This window comes from Dipodomys ordii, unplaced genomic scaffold (assembly GCF_000151885.1).
Source record: "Dipodomys ordii isolate 6190 unplaced genomic scaffold, Dord_2.0 Scaffold10, whole genome shotgun sequence".
Classification (NCBI taxonomy): Eukaryota; Metazoa; Chordata; class Mammalia; order Rodentia; family Heteromyidae; genus Dipodomys; species Dipodomys ordii.
The window spans coordinates 21,498,394-21,523,758 of NW_012267226.1; the positions used below are offsets into that span (position 1 = coordinate 21,498,394).

Consider the following 25,365-nt stretch of genomic DNA (forward strand, 5'->3'; position numbering starts at 1 on the left):
CCAGCTCCTGGGAGGAGGCTTTCCCAAGAGATTTCCAGAACACAGGATGGGCAGGGAGATCCTGGATGTCGGGGAAATGGCTAGCTCCTCTCAGCATGCTATTTTCCCTCTATCCACCTCCCTCTAATGATCCCTATGTGTTTGTTCTCTCTTCCAGGAAATGATCGAAATGGCCTGGATTTCAACAGACAGGTAAGAACTTGAGTCAGAAGAAAACATTTATCCTATTAACTATCAAAATGTGCATAGTGGTGCTGTGGCTCAAGTAGGAGAGAGCCAGCCTTGAGCAAAAAAGCTCAGGGACAGTGCCCAAGCCTGGAGTTCAAGCCTCAGTACTGGGGTGCGCGCGCACACACACACACACACACACACACACTTAATGAATTACTAGAAAGCAGTCTCCTTTGTGCTTTCCTGGAGCTGTGTGAAAAAACATCATGTCCAGCAGAGATGGGAAGAGTTTGTTCTTCTGGGAGCTCAGGATGGGCTTCAAGGAGGAAGTGGTATCTGAGGGTAGCTTGAAGGAAGATTAGGTGGAGAAGAAGATGGCAAATGCGAAGGGCTGTTCCAAGTAGGGGGTCTAGGATGGGACTGTGATCAAAGGTGCACATGTATCACATGTATTCTCTTCTTCCTTGCTCTCAGCCCTGGGCACATCTTTATGTCAGAAAGAACAGTCACAACCTGGAGTCCTCACTCCAAACCTCTCAGGCAGGCAACAGTCCCAATTATACTCATCAGGAAGCCTGGGAAACTTGTCAACAAATGAAGCCCATCCTCTCTCTCTCCTCTCTCTCTCCCCCCCCCCTCTCTGTCTTCCAGACCTATAAAGAGAGATCTAGGTTAGGTACAGAAGGACTTCCAGCCAGCACAGTTGATTGAACTATGGAACTGATAGCAAGGGAGGGAGGAAGACAGTAGAATCTTCTTTAGAACCAACTTCTGGCTCACGGACTAAGCAGGAGACTCACTGGCCAGGTTTCCTTCCAGTGTAGGATGGAGGTTGTCAAGAATGCGCTGAGCGGGTTGGGGTGTGGGCCTGAAGACTCAGGACACCCCCAGCCTGGGCCCCCTACCTCATTGCCACAGTCTGCACACGGGAGGCTCAGGGAAGCGCTGTCCATGTCAACTGGGACCATGCCAGCTACCAGGAGGTGGAAGTGAGATGCTGCCCTGTGTCATCAGAGAGCTTGCGAAGCCTTTGTACTGAGCCTGAGGCTGGGCCAGTGCCAGCCAGACCCTCTGGCTCTGGGCAGACTGCAAGGGGTCCCCATAAACCTTTTTTTTGGGGGGTGTAGTCTCCCCATCAGTTGGAGAGGGCCCATGTGAGCTTGTTTCCTTTGGATAAGCCTGGGGGGGCTTGCCATCCCCCCAACTCCAGGGAGATTTCTCACAACAGACAAGGATGGAGCCAGCCGCAGAGGAGTGGGTGCATTTGGGGAAGGGGTTAGAGGAAGAGACAGCCCCATCGCCCGCAGTGCTGGACGTCTGCAACCACGGGTTGTCCTGCGCTGCCTCCTCCCTGACTCTGTCTTTCTGAGGCCATCACATTTCATGTACACCTTTGCCTGGTTCACCGACAGGCCTCCAGATGGGCACCCGAGCCTCTGCTGGGCACCCGAGCCTCTGCTGGGCACCTGGGCCTCTGCTGGGCACCCGAGCCTCTGCTGGGCACCCGAGCCTCTGCTGGGCACCCAGGCCTCTGCTGGGCACCTGTGCCCCTTTCCTGGGCCAGGCACTTGGGCTTTTTATCCCTGGCAAACCTCACCAGGAACCTGGGTTGCAATGAAGGGTCCCGGTCCCAGTTCTACAGAGGGAGGAAACTGCCTCCCAGGCAGTCTGACCTTTTTCAACAAGCATTTTAAAAGATTAAGTAACTTGGTTAGCTGGGGGGGGGGGAGGGGGACAGGTGGAGAAGTGGGGGGAAGCATTTGAACCCACATCTCTATGACTCTATAGAGTTCGTTTTTCCCATGATGCCTTGCAGCAGCCTCCTCTGTGCTCTCTCTGCTTCTGTCCTGGGGAGAGGCCTGGGAGCAGAGGCGGAGGATGATCTCACAGTGACTAAGTGGGAGGCAATGGGAGGTGGAGGGGAGGAGAGCGTGGTGGTGGAGACACAGCTTCTGCTCAGACACAGCAAGAGTTGGCAGACGCAAAGGGTAGAGAAAGAGCCACTGCCCTTGGGGAGTCCCCACGGGAAGCCCCTGGCGAGGGGGCGCAGTGGGGAGCGGCAGCCTGGGGCTGGGTGAACAGCAAGTCCTGAAGTTCCATGAGCCAGCAGTACTGGCTCGTCTGTCTAACCTGTGGCCCAGGGGAGTCTTTGCTGCTTTTTCAGTCAAGACTGGTGCTCAACCACGTGAGTCACAGCTTCACTTCTGGATTTTTTGCTGGTGAATTGGGCTTTCCGGCCAGGAATGGCTTTGGACCTTTGGATCCTCAGGTCTCAGCTCCCTGAGTACTCAGGATTAAGGGTGTGTGCGACCAACACTGGGATTTATCATCCATTCTTAAGTTCTAGAGGGAGGTTCTAATTGACAAAATGCCCTATGCACAGTGCCTTCTGTAAGAGACAGAAGAGCGTCACTGGAGGTGGTGCTGGGGCTTCAGCACACACACACACCACAATAAAGGCAAACACTGAGGGCAGCTGGCCAAGAGCATACAAGTATGACCTGTCATGTATCGGATGATTTCTAGAACCTTCTACAGTCCTCAGGCGGGGTGTTCCCCACTCCAGCTAGCAAAACAATTGAAAAACAAAGCAGATACAGGAGCCTGGCAGTGCTGTGTTGGCAGCAGGCTATTTGAGAGCAGCCACAGTGGGTTTTCTGGGACTCAGTGCAGAATTAAACCTGTCTACCAGACACAGAGACTGGACCAGAAAGTTCCCACCTAGTCAACAGGCAGGTTGATGAAAATTAATTTTTCAGAAAATGCAAATAAATCTCCACTGTGGAAAGGAGGGGAGACACGAGGAGCAGGGAGGAGAGGGGAAAGGAAGACAGAAACACAATAAACAATATCTCTGGGGGAAAGCGGGCAAAGATACTTTGTACTCACATAAACAGAGGGAGGGGGGCACTGGAGCCTGGTGCCATAGTTGTGATCCTAGGTACACAGGAGGGGAGAGCTAGAGGATCAAGGATCAGGGTTCAAAGCCAACCACAGGCAGAAAAAAAATTTGAGAGAGGGACTGGGAAGGTGGCTCAGTGGTAGAGCACTTGCCTTGCATGCCTGAGGCCCTGGGTTCGATTCCCCAGCACCACATAAGCAAAAAGAAAAAAAGCTGGAAGTGGCGCTGTGGCTCAAGTGGTAGAGCGCTAGCCTTGAGCTGAAGAGCTGAGGGACAGCGCCCAGGCCCAGAGTTCAGGCCCCACAACGGGACCCCAAAAAAAAAAATTTGAGAGACTCTAATCTCCAGTTAACTAGCAAAAAGCTGGAAGTGGAGGTATGGCTCATGAGAGAGTGCCAGCCTTGAGCAAAAAGCCAAGTGAGAGCTGAGGTCCTGAGTTCAAGTCCTAGTACTGGTATGTGTGTGTGTATGGGTGTGCATGTGTGTGTGTGTGCGTGTGCACACAGAGACTATAGATATGATTAAAGTTTATGATTAAGTAGGCTTATGATTAAAGATTAATCACCCGCACACATGTCCAGGAGCATTTGAAAATAACACAAAAGTTGCTGGGCACATGAATAGAGCCTTGTTTGGTTCTGTCTCCTGCAGCAGACACCCCTGGAACGTCCTAACAATGAAGACAGTCAGAGAAACCACCCTGTGAGGGTCAGAAAGCCCCTCACAGTGACACGGCTGTCCCACACACACCCAGAACACTCCACTCCCGCCAGGAGCACCGGCAGATGTAAGCCTGGCTGCAGACAGGGAGAGCTGCATTGCAGACAGGGAGAGCTGCATGGCGCTGGGACGTGGGGTCCCCCAGAACCCCCAGGGAACGTGCCCCATGTCCATTAAGGGAGGTGGGCCCGGAACGTTCCTTCAAAGGTCAGAGTAGGGAGTGTGTGAACCAGGGCCACCTGCGCAGGAGCCAACTGGCCTGGCGGGGTGACGGCGAGCGAGCCAGCTAGCTAGGTGTGGAGCAGAATTTCCAGGCAGGAGATCATTTGGCAAGATTAAATAACTCTCCTATCCGAAGTGATTTCTTCATTGTGGGTATGAACCTCTAGCATCATATATATGGGGATGTCATACTTCCTGAAGTCTGTCTGTGTGCCAGTATGGAGCACAAGTATCTTATGTACATGGTTTCTTTGCATGCCTAGAGTTACTCTGTGAAGTGTCTGGTAGCATCTCCAGTCTATATACATGTGGAAACGGAGGCAATGAGTAGTTAAGGGCTTTTCCCACAGTTCTGCTGTCCATAAGTTGGGCCTGCCAGCCTGCTAGCATATGGGTCCAGTCTCCTTGCTTCCCTACACAGTGTGATACCGAGATTAAGTGTGTTCTCAGCTTTCTCATCTAAACCAAGAACAGTCATAGTATTTATTTCCCAGCATCTTGTTTAAATAATAATAGTAAAAAGCCAGATGCTGGTGGCTTATATCTATAATCTTAACTACTCAGGAGGCTGAGATCTGGAGGATCAAAGTTTGAGGCCAGCTGTAGGCATAGTCCACGAGACTCTGTCTCCAAAATAACCAGCAAAAGTCAAGGCTAGAGGCATGGCTCAAGTAGTAGAGTGCCACTTGAGTGAGCAAGCTAAGCAAGCAGGCAGGAGGCCCTGAGTTTAAATGCCTGCACTGGCAAAAAAACAAACAAAAAGACTGAGAATATAGTGAAGACCTATAGATCACTTAGGACAGTCTCAGGCTTATAGAAATCCTCAGTTATTAATACTTTTGGAGGAATGGGACTCCAGGACTTGATTTCTCTTCTCTCCCTGTGCAGCAACTTATCTAGGTTTACACCAAGTTAAGTGGGCTACAGAGACTTCTAGAAAGGTTCTTATTTATTTCTTGGCACCCATCCTCAGACCTAAGGCCCGCCACTTCAGCCAGGCATGGAACACTAATAAGAATGGGAAGAAGAACTTGTTTGCTTTCTCCCCTCTTGCAGGCCATGCTTGATGCTTTAGGCCTGATGCTGAGGTATCAGCTGTTTCCTATTTGTGGCCTAGGCAGCGGCCCCCATCTCAAGGTATGGGTTAGGGTTAGAGTGAGAGCAGGTTTCGTGAGGAGCAGGGCAGGGAGGAGCAGGAAGGAACTGGAAGCAGCTATCTAGATGTTTAGCGTTCCCCACCCACCCCTGAACACTTGGTGCTTTCTCCACCACACAGTTCAGGCATGGCCTCATCCAAAAGGGCTCTGGGACTTGGCTAGTTCGGGCTCTCGGATCGACCTGAGCCCCTGGACACATCCTGGAATGTTCCTCTCACCCCAGGTGCAAGGTGGAGAGCAGAAAGCAAGACAGAGGGAAAGGAGGGTGTTTGGGTCATTTCCCTAACCCCCCGGGGGCACGCGGGAGTGGGCGGTGTTTGGAGATGTGGGAGACTGCGGCTGGTGGATGCAGATGCTGCCCGGGCTGAGCACTGACTAGCGAGGTCTGCTGAGGGAAGTGCTCCCAAGGAAAGAGACCGGCCGTTAGCTTATGCCAGGCTCCAGTCTCAGCCCTTTCCAAGCAATAGCTCCTTAAACCCTAATAAAGCTACAGAAGTAGGTTTTCTAATTCTTATTGTACAGATGAGGACACTGAGGCTGCTTAGAGGTCAAACTGAGGTTGATATGAGCCACCAGGCGGGCCACAGATTCGTGCAGATGCGTGTCTATGTATATGAGGTTTGGTTTGGTTTTCAGACCGGGTCTTAGAACACCGTCTAGGCTGGCTTTGAACTCCCAGTGTACCCCAGGCTGGCCTGGAACTCAAGATCCCCCTGTCTCTGCCTTCCTGGTACACTGGGATCACAGGCATGCCCCACCACACCCAGCCAGGGCTCTATCTTATTTGATATTACTGAATCCTTACAACAGCTGGGTGAGGTAAGCAGTATTATTCCCCTTACACTGTTGGGGAAACTATAGCTCAGAGAGATGAAGTAACTCGCTCAAGGTGGAGCTCGGAGGGAAGACAGACCTGTCGGACTTTCCACCATGCCGACTGTCTCTGAGAAGGAGAAGAGCGCCCACGGACACGACGCTACCTGGGGCCCCTCATTGGATGTGTCGGGTACTTTTCCACGTTTCCAGAACCTTCTGGCTCACACCACCCGGCTCCTGCAGACCTCCCATGGCTGGGCTGGGGATGGCAGAGATGGTATCTGCGGCTGGGGAGGGCTGCCAGGCGAAGGGTGGGGTGGAGAAGAGTTCTCACCCGCAGAGGGTTCCCCGGGCCTGGGAGCAGCCGCCTCCCAGGGCTGTGCGTGAGAAGGGGGTGCGGGAGGGGAGCCGGCTTACACGTGTGTGTGCCTGCAGGGCAGGGGCGGCCCCCGCTTTTCCTCTGCCCCCGGGGACGGGGCTGTGCCTCTACTTCCCTGAGAATCACAGCCGCAGCTGAACAGGAACTTTGCCCACCTCAGTCCTGCAAGGAAGGCTAGCTATGGCGGCCGGCCCACCTCAGGGCTCCGGGGCTGCGTCTACAAACCCATTTAGGTCCTGTCCCCTCCCAGGCCACTTTCCATTTTATGGCCCTTTGCTTGACTTTTTCCTTTCAAGATATGAGGGTTGGAACTGGGAGCCATATGGGTATTGGGCGGGTGCTTTCCTGTGGAGCTATACTCCGGCCCTGGTTTTCACTGGTTATTTTTAGGATAGAATCTCCATTCCTGCCCAGATGTGCACCTCTGCCTTGCTCGGTCATCCCTGGGATCCCAGGCGAGCACCATCGCATCCAGTTATGAGCAGAGAACGTTTTCTGCTTGGCTGGCCTTGAATCTTGATCCTCCTGTTCTCAGCCTTCCAAGTAGCTGGGATTGTAGGTCTCAGCCGCTGGCACCCGGTGGTTTTGCTTGACAATTCACAGAGGACTTCTTTAAGCCAGTAGGATTTTCCTGTCATAAGACCTGGCTTGTTCTGATGTGACTGAAAGGGGAACTTGAAGAAGAGGCTCAAATGGCCCAGTGACTTGCAATTAGGTGACAAAACGGGACTTCATGCACTCACCTTTAAGTAATGATCACCAATGACACGCCCGTCAATACTGGCCCCTCATCTGTTCCAGCTCGTTTCATGCATCTTGCCCCTCCCCCTCAAGGCCCGTGTAGCCCTCTGGGTAGTCTTCGGTTGCTTGTGTCCAGATCAGGTGTGGGACTTCGCTCCCTCTTCCTTGCATGTCTCCCCTGCCCTCTCCGCTCCCAAACTCTGAGGTGACACCGTGTCTGCATGCTCTGCTCCGTTGGCAGCCCCCTCCTGGCCTGGCATCGTCTGTATGTGCCTGTGGACTGGGTGGGCATGGATCGCGGTAGGCTGTCCCTGGTTCTAATCCTGCAGGGCACAGGCTGGATTCTAACCTCAGCCCTGTCGCAGAAGCTGTCTTGTGGTCGCTCCAGTTTTCCAGTCTTCCGTTTCTTCTCTGTAAATGGGAGAGAAATAATAAGATAAAAACCATGTTGTTGGTTGTTGGCCGGTGGCTCACATCTGTCATCCTAGCTACTCAGGAGGCTGAGATCTGAGGATCACAGTTCAGAGCCAGCTCAGGCAGGAAAGTCTGTGAGACTCTTCAATTAACTGCCAAGAAGCCAGAAATGGAGCTGTGGCTCAAGTGGTAAAGCGCCAGCCTTGAGTGAAGATGCTCAGGGAAAGTGCTCAGGCCCTGAGTTCAAATCCGGAAATGAATGCATTTTATGTCATTTGAAAAAGTATGTGTATAAATTATATGGTATATATAATATATATATATCATATATATATATTGAATATATATATTCAACTTTCTAAGTTTACAAATAAGACTTACAGATTGTTTCTGGGCAATATAATATATATATAAAGTTAGGATTTTTGTTAGTGATCATATAGTGCTGCATTATTTAAAGATGTTTTTACTTTTCTGTTCCCCTATCAGTGAAAAGTTTTGTTGGGATGAGGGTACAGAGGCACACACCTGTAATCCCAGCTACTCGGGGGACAGAAATCAGGAGGACTGGGATGTGAAGCTACCCCAGGCAGACGTTAGTGAGACCCAGTCTCACCAGCAAGCTGGGCCTGGTAGCACATGGCACCATGTAATCCCCATATGTGTGTGGATGGAAGGCACAGATCAGAGAACTGTGGCCAGGTTGGGAGACGGCGAGACCCTAACCCAAAAATAGCTGGCTTGAGTGGCAGAGTGCCTGCCCTGTAAATAACAACCAGAGTGTTCATCCACACCTCATTGTCTTCCTATGCCCATGATTCCGCCTGCCAACTGCTTTCAAGGATGAACCCACAGTGTGCGCACCCGGTGCGCAGATGAGACCCAGCTAGGCCGAGGCACAGTGAGGCCTTTGAGCAGCACGTTTTTACTGAGCAGGCTCTGTGTGCACGCACGTATATGGATAGATGTGCATGTTCGTGCACACGTGTGCTGAGGGAGAAGCCGAGCTTCATGGGCTTCAAATGCTGAGGTTTCCCACGCATGTGTCAGCATGAACCCTGCTGCGCCCGCAGCCAGAGATCAAACGCCTGACTGATAGGCTCGCTGGGGCACTTCCAGGCAGGAGCGGGAAGGGGAGAGCCATTCTTTGGAAAGCCACTTGGCAGGGGTGGCAACTCCCGGTGGCTCTGGCTGGGCCAGAGGGCCCTTGCCTCCTCTCTCCACCATCATCCCCTCTCTCCTCTATCATCCCCTCTCCTTCATCATCCTCTCTGTCCTCCATCATTCCTTCTCTCCTCCATCATCCCCTCTTCCCATCATCCCCTCTCTATTCCCATCATCCCCTCTCCCCTCCATCATCCCCTCTCCCCTCCATCATCCCCTCTCCCCTCCATCATCCCCTCTCTCCTGAATCATCCTCCATGCCTCCATCTCTTTCCATCATCCTCTCTCCCCTCCATCATCCTCTCTCTCCTCCATCATCTCTTCTCTCTTCCCATCATCCCCTCTCTCCTCTCCATCATCCTCTCTCCCCTCCATCATCCCTTCTCCCCTCTATCATCCCCTCTCCCCTCTATCATCCCCTCTCTCCCCTCCATCATCCTCTCTCCCCTCCATCATCCCCTCTCCCCTCTATCATCCCCTCTCCCCTCTATCATCCCCTCTCTCTTCCCATCATCCACTCTCTCCCCCCCATCATCCCCTCTCTCCCCCCACAGCTCTCTCCTCTCAGGCCCCCATTAGCATGGGGGAAGGCGTGGGCAGGCTGGGACTGATGGCAGTCAGTGCCACAGACAGCATCTGAGGGGCACAGAAAGAAGCCAAGAGCCCCCGAGAGAGGAAGGCCTCCAAATGCATAGCAGGGGTGGGCACTAGTGGCTCACGCCGGTAACGCTAGCTATTCAGAGGTTGAGGATCATGGTTCAAAGCCAACCTGGGCAGGAAAGTACAGCACTCAGGCCCTGAGCTCCAGTCCCAGTACTGACACTAAACAAAACCAAAAACTCACAGCAGGGCTGGGGATGTAGCTTAGTGGTAGAGCCCTATGGTGTGAGAGGCCCTGGTCTCAATCCCTAGCACTGGAAAACAGCGCAGTCAGCCTTCACGGGAACGGGGTGCTTGCCCCCCAGTTCCCCGCACCCAGGTTGCCTTCTGCCCATCCCAGCTCCTGTAATATATTTTTAGAATGTTTGCACGAGGGACATTCCAGCTCTTTCCAGATCAGTTACAAGACACACTCTTCCTCACTGCCAGGGAGAAATGTAGCAGTGGGGGCTGGGGGGAGAGAGAGAAAAAAAACACACCTTGCCTGTAATTGAAGGCAGGTTGGGAGCTGTTCATACTTTGAAACGCTCCTTCTTGTGAAATGTTTATGAAACACTTTCCACAAACGAGTTATGCAACTGGGACAACAGCTTTGATCATTTTCATCACCAGTGATATATTCATTAGTGTTGGATTGTTTTCCTCCCCCCTGAGAGAGGGTCATGTGAAAATGCCCTGGGGCAGGAGCTAAAGAAAAGCCCTCTTGTCTATGACCCCCATTGGCCAATGGACACTTAGGAAGGAGGCACAAGTGTACAGCAATGCCAAGCCATTGCATGCGGTCCAGTCTCCTCCATCTGTGGGACAGTTGTAGTATTATTGTCTGGTAGAAAAAACATGGTGTGTGTTGGGCGGGGGGCGAGCATTGGGAGATCATGGTTTGGGGGTTATATCTGCCTCTTGCTATATAACTTGCATCTCTGCGGGGTTCTGGGAGGTGGGGAGGCAAGCCCCGTGCTCAGGGGGAGAGGCCAGTGGGCTCCACACTCCAGGACACACCACCTCCTCCTGGAGACCCCTTCCTTCCAGAAGGAAAAGACTACTTTTTAAGGCAGGGGAAGAAGTCACAGAGTTCACCGGGATTAGCAAAGATAATCACCCGCGATAGCTTCTCACCTCCCTGGTCACTGCCCAAGCCTCCCAGTGGGTGGAAAAGATCCTACACCCACAAACCCCAACCCACAAACCGTGTTCGGTCAGGAGGTCGGGGCAGGCCCTCTGTGGTGGTTCTCACGCCGGGGGTCTGGCCGACCCAAGCAGTTCTCGCGTTACAACTCCTGGAGCCCCGGGAGAGGAGCTTCCCCATCCCGGGCAGGCTGCGGCTTTGGTTGGATTTTCACAAGTACGCGGGAAAATCGGGGCTCTATCCAATTCGCCTGCAGGCCTCACCTCAGAAGTTGTCAGGCCCTGACGGAGGGCTCCACAGCCAACGCCCGAGCCTGGCAAGCTCTCAGCTTCGCCACTCAACAGCTGTGAGAAGGGATTTTTTTTAATTTTTGGATTAGACTGACTTTATTTGTAATTTCCTAGTGTCTTAGTCCCAAGGGTGTCCAAAAAGTATTTCTGCAGGCAATACTTGTCAGTGAACCTTCTCTTCCTAGCCTAGCTCTGGCTTTCCTGAGCACCACTGACCAGAAATCAAGATGTGTGTGTGTGTGTGTGTGTGTGTGTGTGTGTGTGTGCGCGCGCTCGCATGCGTGCGTGCGTGCTGGCACTGGGGCTTAAATTCAGGGCCTGGTGCTAGTGCTCACTTCCGCCATAGCTCTACTTCCAGGTTTTTGTTTGTTTGTTTGTTTTGCTTGCTAATTGGAGAGTGTCACAGAGTGGCTTCAAACTTTGGTCCTCAGATCTCAGCCCCCTCTGAGTCGCTAGGGTGAGCCCCCAGCACCCTGTTCAAAAATCAAGATTCTGGAACCCGGTGTCTGGTGCTCATTAAACAAATACCACAAAACACCATTTCAGCGAGCAGCACCTGCAGCCCAGCGAAGCCCAGAACCTGCACCTTCATCAAGAAGCGTCCTTTCTGTCTTCCAAGTGGTTTCATCTTTTTGGGGGGCGGGGAGGGGAAGGGGTTATCATTAGCACATCAGTAATTATGAAAAGTAGAATAAAAGATCAGTGGACTGGGGAAAAAAATCCTAAACTAAATAACAACAAACACAACACTTTAGACAGTCACGCAGGAAATTTCCAGAAAGTCTCAGATTGCATCCTACACCCTAAGGACCTTTCCACTAGCAGGAACTGGGAGGTGGGGGTGGGTGTCTTCTCCCCCCTCTCCTAGAGAATGTGGGGACCACTGATCTAGGAAGCAGATGAAAGGCTGTGCTTTCTTTCATGATGGCCCTGGTCTGTGCAGGAAGACTTGGTTTGTTTCAGGAAGACTTGGCACAGTGCCCAACAGATAGCCGGGCTGGAAGCAAAGCGCATGTTTTCTAGCTCTGTCACAGCTGCGCCTTCTTATCTCTGCGTGCGCATAATGAGTCTGGAAAAGAACCTGCCACTTGCCTCCACACCACCTCCCCAGCTCCCCCGGGCGGTTCCACCAGTGTGATCTCAGCTCTGGCTCGCCCGCCCGCCCATTCCCTCTGCCCCCTGCCTCCTTCCTTCTCCCCTGCCCCGCAACTGGGACAGGGACCGAGAAGGGAAGAGTGGTACGGTGGAACCCTGGCCAAAGGGCTTTGCCTCAGTAGTCTTAGGGCAAACGTTAGGGTTGTTTTCATAAGTGTGTGTGTGTGTGTGTGTGTGTGTGTGTGTGCGCTCTGATGGTGGTGGTGGTGAGCATATGCATGTGTAGGAATGCAGCACCTGCATGCTGTCCCTTCGTTCACACAAGGCCGTTGTTCTACTACTTAAGCCATTGGTCCACTTCTGGCTTTTTGCTGGTTCACTGGAGATGAGTCTGGTGGACTTCCCTGCCTGGCCTGGGTTTGAGCCTCAACCCTTAGATCTCAGCCTCCCAAGTAGCTAGGATGACAGATGCCAGCCACCAGCCCCTGGCTGCAAACAGCTGGGGATGGGGCGCGGGCTCATCATCCTACCTTTTCTCAGGAGGCTGAGACCGGAGGGCCAGGAGTTCAAGGCCAGCCTGGGTTATATAGTAAGACATCTTGTCAAGAAGAAAATAACAAGAGCCTTCCTATGAAATGGAACCTAGAATATCAGAAACTCGTTTGTGAGGGCAGAGCTAGAACTGCAGCTCTTCTTAGACAGAGGAGCTGGAGGGCCAGGCCAGCACCAGGAGCCACGCTTTTGAGTCCTCGGTCCTTCTCTGCGCCATAGGGCGGCTTTCCGATCCCTCCTTCCTCTTTGCCACCAAGGCTCCAAAATGGTCTCCTTCCATGAGCAGAGCAGTTTGTGAAGACTGCCAAGAGAGCCCTCCCTCAGGAAGTGCTGCCGGCCGGCCGGGGCTCGTCTGTGCCCTGCCGGACCTGCTGTGTCCGAGTTCCACACCCACCCTGGGCGCCTGAGCCTGCCGAGTGCGGGGAGGGGGGACTGGAATTAGTCACTGCAGTTTAGGATTGAAAGGGAGACAAAACTGGGCAGGATCATCCATCTGCAGGAAGGGGAAACTGAGTCCCCTGAGAGGCGGCGTGCGTACTCCAGGTTACGTGGGAAGCTAGGGGGAGGCTGGGCTCAGTGCCTTCCTGCGAGCAGGGGGGGGGGCGGGGCTTGTGTGTGTCTCTTCTTCAGATGACATTCCTATGCCTATGGTATATACCAACTACCCTCTGCGGATTTTCACCCACATCCACCTTCTGGTTCAAGTACAGGTGTTAATCCCAATGGCCATTTTCTGTCTTTCTTTCTTTCTTTGTTGAGGGTGACATGGTCTTGCTATATGTCACAATCCTCCTGCCTCCACCTCTCAAGGGCTGAGATTAAAGGTGTGCACTACCACACCTGGCTCTTAGTTTCAGCGTTCTCATTTGGGTTAGACTAGTCCCCCACAGGAGAGATTCCAAGCTATCAGTGAGATCCTCAGTGTTGGTCCTAACCGGATTTGAAGCCTCCACAATCTCTACAATCAGGAGTTCCCATGCACAGGGCTGGGGAGAAAAGCCATCCTAGTCACATGTGAGAATGTCTGTGAAGGAACTCTGTTCAACTCCAACACCTCCCTTTGAGAACGAGAGAGCATCATCTCAGAACTGACAAGAGTCTAGTCCTGCCAAACATGGTGGCATACATCTATAACCCCAGCACTCGGGATGCTGAGGTGCGAGTTCGAGGCTAGCCTGGGCTACATCATGAGAACATGTGTCAAAAAGAAAGAGGGAAAATTAATCCACTAATAACTTTACTTTTAGAAGTAAACTTCTCATTTCAATGAGTCGATGAGTAGGAATATGGACCACAGTAGAGCCACTGGCCCAGCCCCCCTTGCTTCCCCCCCTCCCCCCGTGCCACATGGTGTGGGGACACAGTCAGGATAGGTGACTGCCCGACTTGCAGACTGGACAGTTGGCACACGTACTTTCTGACAGCTGCCCTGCCTGAGGCAAAAGCTGGCAGGAAAAACAAACCACAGACCTGGGCACTGGTCTGGCTGTGATCTCTCCCCAGGCTGCCCACTGGGCTCTGGCCTCTGCCCAGAGAGGCCTGGGACTGACCGCTGCCCCCTGCCTTCCCTTGCAGATTAAAACAGAGGACCTCGGTGACACCCTACATCAGCCCCTCCCACATCGGCCATGTCACCTGAGCCAAGGACCCGCCATGATGTCGGGGAACCAAATATCTGGGGTAGGTGCCAACCTGTGCCAGGACCTCCCATCTCCTAGGCTAGCTGGTGAGTTCAGTCCCGTCCTTCTGAAAAACGCTAGCCTGCCATGCTTGGTGGCCTGTGATTTGGTAATAGTCTAAAGAGCTCTTTACTGGTCTAAGAGCAAAGGTAAAATATGGGGTCAAGGGGGACCAGTGGTGTATACCTATAATCTCAGGCTGAGATCTGAGGATCACAGTTCAAAGCCAGCCCAGGTAGGAAAGTCTGTGAGACTCTTCTCTCCAATTAACCACCAAAAAGCTGGAAGTAGAGCTGTAGCTCAACTGGTAGAGTCCAGTCTCCAGTGAGAAATCAAAGCAACAGCACCTACATCCTGAGTTCAAGGCCCAGTACTGGCTTTTTTTTTTTAAGGAGATCAGGGAAGGGGTGGGATTCTAAAAGAGTTCTTGCATGGTGAAGACAGGCTGGTGATGTGAACAGAGGGTTTCTCCTGCAGTGACACCAAAAGGGCTGGTCTTGCCAAAATGCGGCTGATGCTTGCCTGACAGTGACCGCTGAGTCCCAGGAGCCTCCGGCCCCTAAGGGCTGCTCTGCCCCTCCAAGTTCCTCCGTGAACACACACCAGGCTGGCCTGGTTGCTGACGGACGGGCCCCCAGGCAGCACCCGTGGCCGGTCCTTCTCTGTGGTGAAGGAAGAGCCAGCCCTGCAGCGATCCCCAGCTCTCCCTTTGTCTGTTCAACCCATCAGCCCACCAAGCTGCACTGAGGGCACGGGCCTCCGTTCAGCCCACAGTCAGACCCCCAGAGCAGCCCCCAGCACCCCCAAATGCTAACCTCGCTATTTCCAAGTTCAGAGCTGGTGAAAAAAGCCCAGAGGAAACAACTTGTGTTGAAGTCAGTTGGTTTTATTAAGAAGAATCAGCTTCCCTGGTCTCCATGGCTCCCCGCTCAGAACTCCCCACAAACACCCTCAGAGCCTGGCTTTCTGCTCAGTCAATGGACATGAGATTACACACCAAACTCCACAGCCGGGATTGCATACCATCTCTGGGGTAAACCTTTGAGACGTGGGTAATGCCTGCTGTCAGCCCTGGGGGCCTCGGCAGTGCGAGTTGGGACTGACAGGAGTATGAATCCGTGAGACGCGAGCGTGGCGGTGCGTGGCAGGGTTCAGAGGTGCAGCAACCCCAGCATTCACGGGGTAGCTGCTGTGTGCCACGTGCCAGCGACGCCCCGCAGCAGGAAGCAAGCTTGCTGCCTGCAAAGTCTGGAGGCCCGCACAGGCCTCAGGCCCGGGGAGATAGGGTCCCCCAGCTTTGAGGGACGTGACACAGGTGTCTTTCCACCCGCAGGACATGGCCTCGCTCCATCCACTCCAGCAGCTGGTGCTTGTTCCCGGCCATCTACAGTCTGTGTCTCAGTTCCTGCTTTCCCAGACCCCATCTGGGCAGCAAGGTAAGAACCCGGGAGCAGGCACAAGCCCAGGACCAGCCACATGCCGTTACTGGCACTTCCCGAGAAAGGGGCTCACCCCGCTGGTATTAAAACCAGCCCCTGCCATGCTCTAGGCCGAGGTCCCTTTCCTTGCTGCCCCTTGCTTTCTTAGCCGCCTGCTGGGGCTGGCCACCCCCTGGGCCTCAGGGGAGTTGAGCCTGATTGGGGGGGGGCGCAGGGATGGGGTGGCACAGGGGGAGAAGCCCCACTTCCTCCAGAATCTTTTCTGGATGGATGCATGCAGTCACTCCTCAAAGTCTGGCGCGGTTCTGTCTGCACGGAGCAGCAGCACCCCCTACAGGCCGTGATGAGCACTCTCAGGTTGTCTCAGAACTTCTCCCTGACCCAGGGCAAACATGTTCAACTCCTGCTGACATTCCTTGAGCGTCAAGCACAAAGGCTCTGCCTTTCATCCTGACTGATTCCTCAACCTAACCTGTGTGGTAGAGAGTCGAACTATGCCTCTGGGAACCTTCCAGAAAGTACTAGAACAGTCCGACTGACACCCATGTTCTCTTCTGCCCCTTCCATTCCCATCTCTACCAAGTGAGGCTGGAAATGATGAAGGAAGCCGAACTCTCACCTGCTGTATAGCTGACAAGCAGAGAGTTTGGAAATCCAGAATGTAAACAAAATGCCACTCTACCTTCCTGCCCAAGTTACACTTGCTCTCCTTCACATCCAAGGCATCTGAGACCAGTGTCAGGAGACGCAAGAATATGGCCAATCTTTACGTGTTTCCGTTGAGCAACACACGTCACCCTCTTGGAAGGGGAAGAGGACTAACAGTTAATTCAGTTATCAGAAGACGGAAGAATGAGGTGACAGAGCCCGGGCAGATGACCCAGGAGTTCAGAGTACAATGCAGGATGAAGCGTTGAAGTCAGTTTGAACTGTTTGAACACCCCTTGATTAAAAATCACTAATTAGCTGTGTGTTTTCCTAGAAAACTCACCTAACCTGTCTGAGCTTCCATTTCCTCCTCTATAAAAACGAGCGAATAATTCCTTTTAAGAGCTCGCATGCCTGCGCATTTTAATTAGGAACAATTAGGAGATCGAAGAACGTAAAGGCCAATAGCAGAACAGCAGAGGGACAGCACATACCCCTCAGGTGCCCCCCCTTCCTGCTGGGCAACCTGCCCCCCCCAATTGTCTGTGTTGATGACTGATGGCAGTTAGAGTGAGAGGTGCTGGCCAGGGTCCTTCCAAGAAGGAGGCTCGCTGTCCCGGTCATCAGCCTGGCAGATTCCCTTGGGAGACAGCTTTCCTCCAGGGGGAGGGAGGAGGATGTCTACGGGCAGCACGTGGAGCAGAGGCATCGTGCGGTCCAGGCTCCTGGCTGCAGGCCTTGCCTCCTCTCTCTGCTTTTCTCCCGTGTATGGGAGCTTTGGACCAATGACCAGCTGTCCCTCCGAGCTGCATGGCCCCGTGGCTCCCCCTGTAGCTGGGCTCCAGTAGCATCCCAGCCACTTCCGCCAGGGAGGACTCGGTCCCTCCCCTCCCCTCCTGCCTCCTCAGCCCTGCTAACCGTCTCCCCCCCCCCCTCATGGGTTTGCCCTGACCCTTCTGGGCCTTTGAGCCTCTGTGAGCAGGGCAGCAGGGCGGGCAAGTGGAAGGACTGGTTTGGGACTCCTGTTTACATCTCTGTTTATCCCTGTGTCTGGCTGGCCTCCTCCCGTATGTGGCAAGGCCTGGCGGTGCCTGGGGGGCGGGGAGCCTCCACAGGGCTCCGGGTGGGTTGTGGGACCTGATTGGGATGTGCGGGGAGGGGCCCCCCTGTGTCCAGCCTGTCTTTCAGGTGCCCTAGATTTGATCTTCTGCCCCTCCCTTCTCACCTAGGTCTGCAGCCGAATCTTCTCTCCTTTCCACAGCAACAAAGCAACCTCCTCCTCCCACAGTCGGGGCCTGGCCTGGCCTCCCAGGTAAGAAGTGCCCACCTCCCCTGGGTGTCGGCAGCCCGTGGGGGGCTCCCTGGCCTCTTTAGCTCCTCTAGGACCCGAACGACTGGAGACTGTCCAGCAAGCGCACGGGGGAAGGAAGCCCAGTTACAGCCAGAGGTTTGTCCCAAAGTCACTGACGAGGCCAGGAAATGAGAATCCAATGCCCAGGCTGTGGTGGGCACTGGACCCGGCCGTCAGGTCCTGGCATCACTCCTCTGGGAACCAGGGCCCAGACAACATCCGGGGAATACCAAATGACACCCCCCCCACACCCGAGCTCCTCCTAGGTGCTCTCACGCCACCGAAGAGAGGGGGAAATGCCACAGGCTCAGTGTCCCAGACAACAGAGCCTCCTACCTCAGGCCCATGAGGCAGGCTGCATCCTGCAAGTGGGCGCCTGGGGAGGGAGGGCAGAGGGGTCATGGACACATGCAACGCCTATTCACCAATTAGAAAAAAAGATACCTATTCCGGGAGCCAGCGGCAGCCGAAGCTGCCGTTTCTTCCCTCAACACAGACTCCTAGGGAAAAAACAATAACCATAGGACTTGGCTCAAACGGCTGCAGTGATCTTGGTGTGAAGATCCTCACTAACCCAAGCTGCCCCCTCCCACCCAAGGATTAAAGCTCTAAGGAGGAAGGAGAGGTGTCACCTAGTAGTTAAAATAAATAGGGGCCTCCCCATCCCCATGCCCGCCTTCCAACCCTACCCCAGAGTTAGGATCTGGACTCGATCTCCGTCCTCCCAGAACTTTGTAGTTCTGGACCCAGATCTGGGAGAGGGACCAATGCTCACATCTTCTAATATTTGATCAGAGAGACCATTGGACTAAGATCATTCTAGTTGGGTACGGCGATGAGCGCCTCTAGCTCCAGCCACCTGGGACGTTGAGGCAGAAGCACTGGGTGCAGGTATTCAAGCCCAGGCGAGACAGCATAAAAGACCCCATCAAAGGAAAAAAATCTTCCTAGGGAGGGAGAATAAAGGACTGGTTTAGAGTCCTGATAAGGACTGGAGGAGAAAAATGAATGAACTATGCTGGAAAACAAAATCAATCCAATTGGGTAATTGACTGGTTGTGAAGGGGGAGGAAGGAGGTCTGGCAAAGAACCAGTCAAAGAACAAATTAATTAATGAGAAGGAAGTTTATAGGAAGACGGAGCCTTGACCCTGAAGGTCTGCTCTGGGCCAACTTCTCCCCAACACAACCCTGTCTGGCAGAACAGACCCTCTCTGTGAAGGCTTCCAGCCATTCTGTTGTAACACACGTCTCCCGGGGAACAGAGCCCTTCCTTAATTTGTCTCTGGTCTTTTTGCATTCCTCGTCATAAAGATGCCCATCAGAAGATGATTCTGAATATCTTGAGAGAGAGAAGGGGAAAGAGGGGCAGAGGCAAGGAGAGGAGGAAGGGAGACTAAGCCCTTTATCCATGTAGGCAGGGGCCTCTAAACTGGGCACAACCCAGACCCCTAAATCTAGATTGTACTTCATCCTTGCAAAAGATAGCTCTAGGTCAAAGAGCACTTTTCCTATGACAAAAAAAGACCAAAGAGAATATCTCCTGACCAGCATGAATAAAATGAAGGAAGCCAGGCATCCATGGCCCACGCCTGTAATCCTAGCTACTCAGGAGGCTGACCTCTGAGGATCACAGATCAAAGACAACCTGGGCAGGAAAGTCTTTGAACCCTGATCCTCAGATCTCAGCCTCCTGAGTGGCTAGAATGACAAGTGTGAGCCACTGGCTGGGCACCTAGCCTCCTCCTTTTTTTTCTACCCATGTATTCCAGTAACTCCACTTTCCTAGAAATTCCAATTTCCTGTTCCATTCCCTTTGCAAAAATAAGATTCAGTGTCTCCTGGGAACTGCCACCCTCTTGAGTTCACAAGAGGCAGACACTGGAGGGCGTGCCTTGGCCTGCTGAATCTCTGTGGGTCAGCGTGTCTTGTATCCTGCCCCCTCCCCCCCCCACAGGCAGTGGGCCGCCCCGGGCTGCCAGGATCCTCGCTAGACTCCCATCTGGAAGCCGCACCGCACCTCCCGGTGCCCAAGCATCCCCCAGGCCCCGGGGGTACCGATGAGCCCAGTGACCTGGAGGAGCTAGAGAAGTTCGCGAAGACCTTCAAGCAGAGGCGCATCAAGCTGGGTTTCACACAGGTTGGCGTGGGGGAAGGAGGCGGAGGAATCTGAGTTCAGGGAGTGGCCTGGGCCTCCTGCATGCAGCTGTGAGTGGTAGGGAAACGGAGGAGGTCGGGGCCAGTGGAGGGGCGAGGATGGAAGGCCGGGCTGGGTGAGAAGCCAGTGTTCCACCATAGAGGGGAGAGGGCTTGGGAAGGAGCAGAGGGGGCTGCGGGTGCTGACGGACTGGGGTGGGGACATAGGCGGGGGGCCTCGTGTCCATGGACCTCCTGCTCCGCTGCTTGCTCAGGGAGACGTGGGGCTGGCCATGGGAAAGCTGTACGGCAATGACTTCAGCCAGACGACCATCTCGAGATTCGAGGCCCTCAACCTGAGCTTCAAGAACATGTGCAAGCTCAAGCCCCTGCTGGAGAAGTGGCTCAACGATGCAGGTGGGTCTGGGAACAGCAGCGTGAAGAGCCGGGGGGGGGGGATTGCTCATCTGTGTGAGGCTTTAGGGGGCCGAGGCATAACACCCCTTTCTCCTCCATCTCCGTCTACAATGAGCTGAGAAGTAAGACAGTAGAAACAGTTGAGGAAGATAGAAACAGCCCCGAGAAAGCCCTCGGAGGGGCGAGGGGCGGCTTTTGGTCCATTAGGCCTCAGAACAGCTCCCGGAGGCAGTGTTTGGGTCAGCCAGCCAGACCGCATTTTCTCAGATCGCTGATGGCCACAGGCCCGGGCCTGGACAGGCCGGCCAGTCCCTGCGGGGGCTGGGCAGTACGGGCCTGGCACAGCCCTGTACCTCACCAGTCTGGCACAGATGTCAGGGCAGAGCCTATGGTCAGGCCTGGCTGGGAAAACCTGACCACAGGAGGGGGAGGGGGACAGGGGATAGTGCTGCCTGGAGGTCAAGGGTGCAGGCCAGCATCAGGTGTCGGAAATGGTGCATGCTGGGGGCAAGTGTGGGGGGGGCAGGGGAAGGAACCAGCCTGGTGTCAGGGAGTAATGTGGGGTGTGGAGGGTCTCATACATTGGGGCCAGGTGAACCTTTGTTGTTAGAGACTGGCCTCTATGTTGTAGGATAGCCGCTAATAGCACCCGCCTCCTCTGGTCATTACCAGCCTTTCCCAACGGAGGGGTGCTGGTCTAGAGTGGCCTGGCTCAGGGTGGAGAGGAAGGGAGGACAGGAAGGAGGGAGAGAGAGAGAAGGGTGGGTGGGAGAGAGGGAGGGAGTTTATCTCCAGGGCTAGGCTGTGTTCGGTGGTCGTGTGACGGTTCGTGGCTTCCGTGGAGCGGGTGAGCTGTGGAAGTCTTCCCCCAGGGAAACATGGGAAAGCGCAGAAGCCCCTCCCTCCCCCAGGCTGCCCCTGAGTCGGCTCTCAGGGAAGCATCCGAGCAGCAGAAATGATAGGAGGGCCTCGAACCTGTCCTTTACTACCTAGTGAGCAGACGCCAGCCTAAGGGGCGTCCCTCCGCCCCACCCACCCCGCAGCCTCGGGTCGAGCGCTGCTGGATAACTGGCTTTGGTGGTGACATTTTGCCACCAAGTGAAAGGGGCTTTGGGCTCAGAGTGCTAGTGTGCTCTACCTGGCACTTGAATGCTGGTGTGTCTGCGAAGCAGGCCCCCCAGTGGGAGTGGGCGAATGGCTGCGTGTCCCTGAGTGTGACCACTAATCCCAGACCCTCGGCCCAGAACAGCGAGAGGCAGGACTCAGTCTGGTCTGGTCCCCTGATGGAAGAGGAGGGGGCCAGTCCTGACAGTGTCACCACTGACCCCTGGGGAGACCCCGGTGTCCCCTTCACTGAGCTTGCTTTCCTTCCCCCCCCCCCCCGCCTCAGAGTCCTCCCCGTCAGACCCCTCGGCCGGCACACCCGCCTCCTACCCCACCCTCAGCGAAGTGTTCGGCAGGAAGAGGAAGAAACGCACCAGCATCGAGACCAACATCCGCCTGACTCTGGAGAAGAGGTTTCAAGATGTGAGTGGCCCCGGGGTGGGGGGTGAGGGGGAAGAGGGGGTGTGAAGCAGTGGGCAAGCAGGCACCCCAATGGGCAGAAGGCCAGGCCCAGAGCAGGTCTCCGGGCACCAGTGCCAACTGCCCCTCCCCCTACCAGGAAGATGGTCAAAAAACAAACCACACCTGTAATCCTAGCTACTCAGGAGGCTGACAATCATGGTTCAAAGCCAGCCCAGGCAAGAAAGGCTGTGAGATTCTTATCCCCAATTAACTAACAACCACAAAGCCAGAAGTGGAGCTGTGGCTCAGGTCATAGAGGTAGGCTAGCCTTGGACACAAAAAGCTCGGGGACAGTGCCTAGTCCCTGAGTTCAAGCCCTAGGACTGGCACAAAACAAAATAAAACAAACAAAAAAACCCAAATCCAAATCACCTGGTGTTCCCAGGCACCCAGGGATGTCAGCAGGAGGCTGAAACTTCCTCCGCCCCATTGAGCCCTCTTGTGCCTGGCCCATTATCCCTCTCACTGGGAGATGTAAAGAACAGAATCGAGGGACAGTATTTCTGTATCTAGATCATGAAAGCAAAGCCAGGGTGTTGCACATAAATTATCTTCTCTGAAAATCAATGTTGTTTTTCAGTTTTTAAAAATGTAATCAAATGCCCACTGTAAACAATGTGGACAATCCAGGGAGAGAGAGAAAAGGAGCCCAGCACCGATGCCCTCTGACTGCGTTTCTTCCTTGTTCCTTCCTTCCGTGCATCTTTAAAGGCTTACAGCCATGTTGCATTTCCATCACAGTGTACATGTGGTTTGAACTTGTGGCAAAAGCATGTGGCAAAAAGCCCTGGGGAGAGGGGGGAAACCCCGAGGAGGCTAAATAGCTTCTAGTCAGAATCCTTCAAGTCCCTGCCTCCAGAGTCTCCCTCAGAGCACCGGGCTCAGGGGCCTCATGGCTACAATCTGCTGCTGATCGGATGACCGAAGCCAATTTCTCCTTCATTTTCCATTTCTCAGATATCATTAAGAAAGGGTGCAGGAGCGTGGCAAAGGCTGGGTGCCAGGGATCAGAACAAGGGACTGGCAACCTTACATTATGTATAATTACCCAGCAGACGGTAGCTCCCTAGGGAGAAGGGACTGGACTTCAGGAAAGGACGCAAGGGATGGCGTGGCCCAGGCATTCTGTCTGCCCCCCCACCCACCCATAATCCCTCTCTTCAGACATATCCCGAGGATGGCAAGGAAAGGCCTACCTCTAGGGCCCTCCACTGTGTCCAGCGTGTGCCTGGCAGTTGACCCGGTTTTCTCCTGTAATCCCCACCCTAATCCGGCATGGTAGGCTCTGTTATCTCCTTTCATGGATGTTAAGACTCAGCAGTTACGCAAGTTTCCTAAAGACACCAACGTAATCTGTGCTCCACGAAGCCGGGGCCTGGCTCTAGAGCTTTGGATCTCTATCTTTCTAACGCCTGCCTCATTGCACCCACCCTCTATCCCTCACCCCAAACCTGACCGTGTTCCTTTATGCTCTGTCCGCGCCCCCCTCCCCCCAGAACTCCAAACCTAGCTCAGAAGAGATCTCCATGATTGCAGAGCAGCTATCCATGGAGAAGGAGGTGGTGAGGGTCTGGTTCTGTAACCGACGCCAAAAAGAGAAGAGAATCAACTGCCCTGTGGCCACACCCATCAAGTCTCCCATCTACAACTCCCGGCTGGTGAGTGAGGGGCAGGGAGCCTGCCAGACACGGTGGGGGGGGAGGGGGGTCATAATTACCTGGGGGGAGTGGGGAGGGCAGTCTTCTCCATCCTGGAGGGTGGTGGTCAGTAAGGAAGGAGGCATGTAACACACCAGTAAGCAAATGGGTGCTGGATATCACATGGAATTATGTGTTATGAAGAAGGGTGAGGAGCCAGAGCGCCCTCACACCTGTCATCCGGCTCTCGGGAAGTAGAAACAGGAGGGTCAGGAGTTTGAGGCCAGCAACACAGGGAGACCTTGTCCCCTCACTTTGTACCTCCAAAGAAGAGCAGAAATAAAGGGACACAAAGTGACTGAGGGAGGATGCTGATTGGAGATCAGAGAGGACTTCTCTGGTGGGGTAGCATTTGAACAGAGATCCAAAAATCATATGGGGAAGGGTGGTTGGAATTCGGTCTTGTTGGTGTTAGTCATAAAACTTGCATTAAAAAAACACACACCACTGATGTTTGCCAAACATCCATTGACCATCTACTACGTGCTAGTAGATGAACGCCATTTGTTCCCTGTCCCAGAGGGCCTTGGTGCTTAGCAGAGTAACAGACAAATAAACAAATGATAAACAGGATTCCTCTCCTGGGAGAGCTGGGGGCAGCAGCTAACCGAGCGCACTCCCTCCGAGAGGTGGTGATTAGTGCAGCCTCCCTAAGGAGATCATTAATACCTGTGTAGAATCCACCAGGACAAGGAGAGACAAATAAGTGTGATGGGAACTCTCGCCAGGGAGAAGAATGAGAGGGGTGTGGAAGGAGGGGCACACTTGCATATTCACGGAAGTGTGAGCGGTTTCTATGTGGAGGAATGTTGAGGCTGCACTGGTCAGCAGGGCTGGGTTACGAGGGGGAGGGATGCAGTGCTAAGGAAGTGAAGGCTTGTGGGAATTGTTGGCGTTGGCATGGGCAGATTTGCCTTTCGAACAATTGCTTGGACCTCAGGATAAAGGTTGGCTTCAAAAGTACAAGACTGGGGCTGGGAAGGTGGCTCAGTGGTAGAGTGCTTGTCTCGCATGCACGAGGCCCTGGGTTCGATTCCTCAGCACCACATAAGCAGAAAAAAAGCCAGAAGTGGCGCTGTGGCTCAAGTGGTAGAGCGCTAGCCTTGGGAGGAAGAGCTGAGGGACAGCGCCCAGGCCCAGAGTTCAGGCCCCACAACCAGCCAAAAAAAAAAAAGTACAAACTGGGGATTAGAAGCATGGCTGGGTTGCTAGAGTACCAGCCAATGAGTGAAAGTGTCCAATATCAAGCTTGAGTTCTGGTCTTGGATATATATATATATATATATATATATATATATATATATATATATATATATATATGATTGGTTACTATATCTGTATCTATATCTATCTGTGCTAATAGTGGGGCTTGAACCCAAGGCCTCATGTTCTTGCTTGGCTTTTTCACTCAAGGCTGAATCTGTACCACTTGAATCACAACTCCACTTCTGACTTTTTGCTGGTTAATTGGAAATAAGAATCTCACTGATCAATGTGCCTTCCTGGGCTGGCTTCGAACCTCAGTCCTCAGATCTTAGCCTCCCGAGTAGCTAGGATGACAGGTGCAAGTTACCAGCACCCAGCTTGGTTACATGATTCTTCGGTTATTCAGTAGCAAAATAATGTGGCTGGTTGTGAACATAGTTCAACTGATAGAGCACCTGCCTAGCAAGTACAAGACCCTGAGTTGAAACCCCAGTATTGCCCCCCCAAGGTAGTTAAAAATAATGAGGATGAAGTAAACTCATATGGTGAGAAAGAGGGGATGGGATGAACTCAAGAGACAACTGGAAGGTCTTGGTTAATACATGGAAAGCGCTGGGTGGGGACAGGGAAAGCATGGAAGAAAGAAGACTGAGCATGTGGGCTGGGATGTGGGGTAAATGGTAACCACCTTTATGCAAAAAGCAAATGGGATGAGCAGCTTTGAGAGTGGGCAGAAGGAATGACCGGCTCTTCACGCCAGGAGACTGTCCATAGGCATGTGGAGTGATGGGTGTGGAGGCCAGGAGAGGAGCTGAGAT

At 53.6% G+C, this 25,365-nt stretch overlaps 1 protein-coding gene across 1 annotated transcript in view; it reads left to right on the forward strand.

The window, feature by feature from the left end:
• Pou2f3 (POU class 2 homeobox 3) overlaps positions 1-25,365 on the forward strand; it is a 47,942-nt gene that overhangs the window by 17,664 nt on the left and 4,913 nt on the right. The window contains exons 2-9 of the mRNA XM_013009633.1: positions 158-192; positions 13,985-14,089; positions 15,422-15,524; positions 17,405-17,487; positions 19,483-19,665; positions 19,937-20,078; positions 21,469-21,605; positions 23,141-23,302. Of these exons, the coding sequence (XP_012865087.1) occupies positions 158-192; positions 13,985-14,089; positions 15,422-15,524; positions 17,405-17,487; positions 19,483-19,665; positions 19,937-20,078; positions 21,469-21,605; positions 23,141-23,302 (950 nt within the window). The remainder of the gene's footprint in view (positions 1-157; positions 193-13,984; positions 14,090-15,421; positions 15,525-17,404; positions 17,488-19,482; positions 19,666-19,936; positions 20,079-21,468; positions 21,606-23,140; positions 23,303-25,365) is intronic.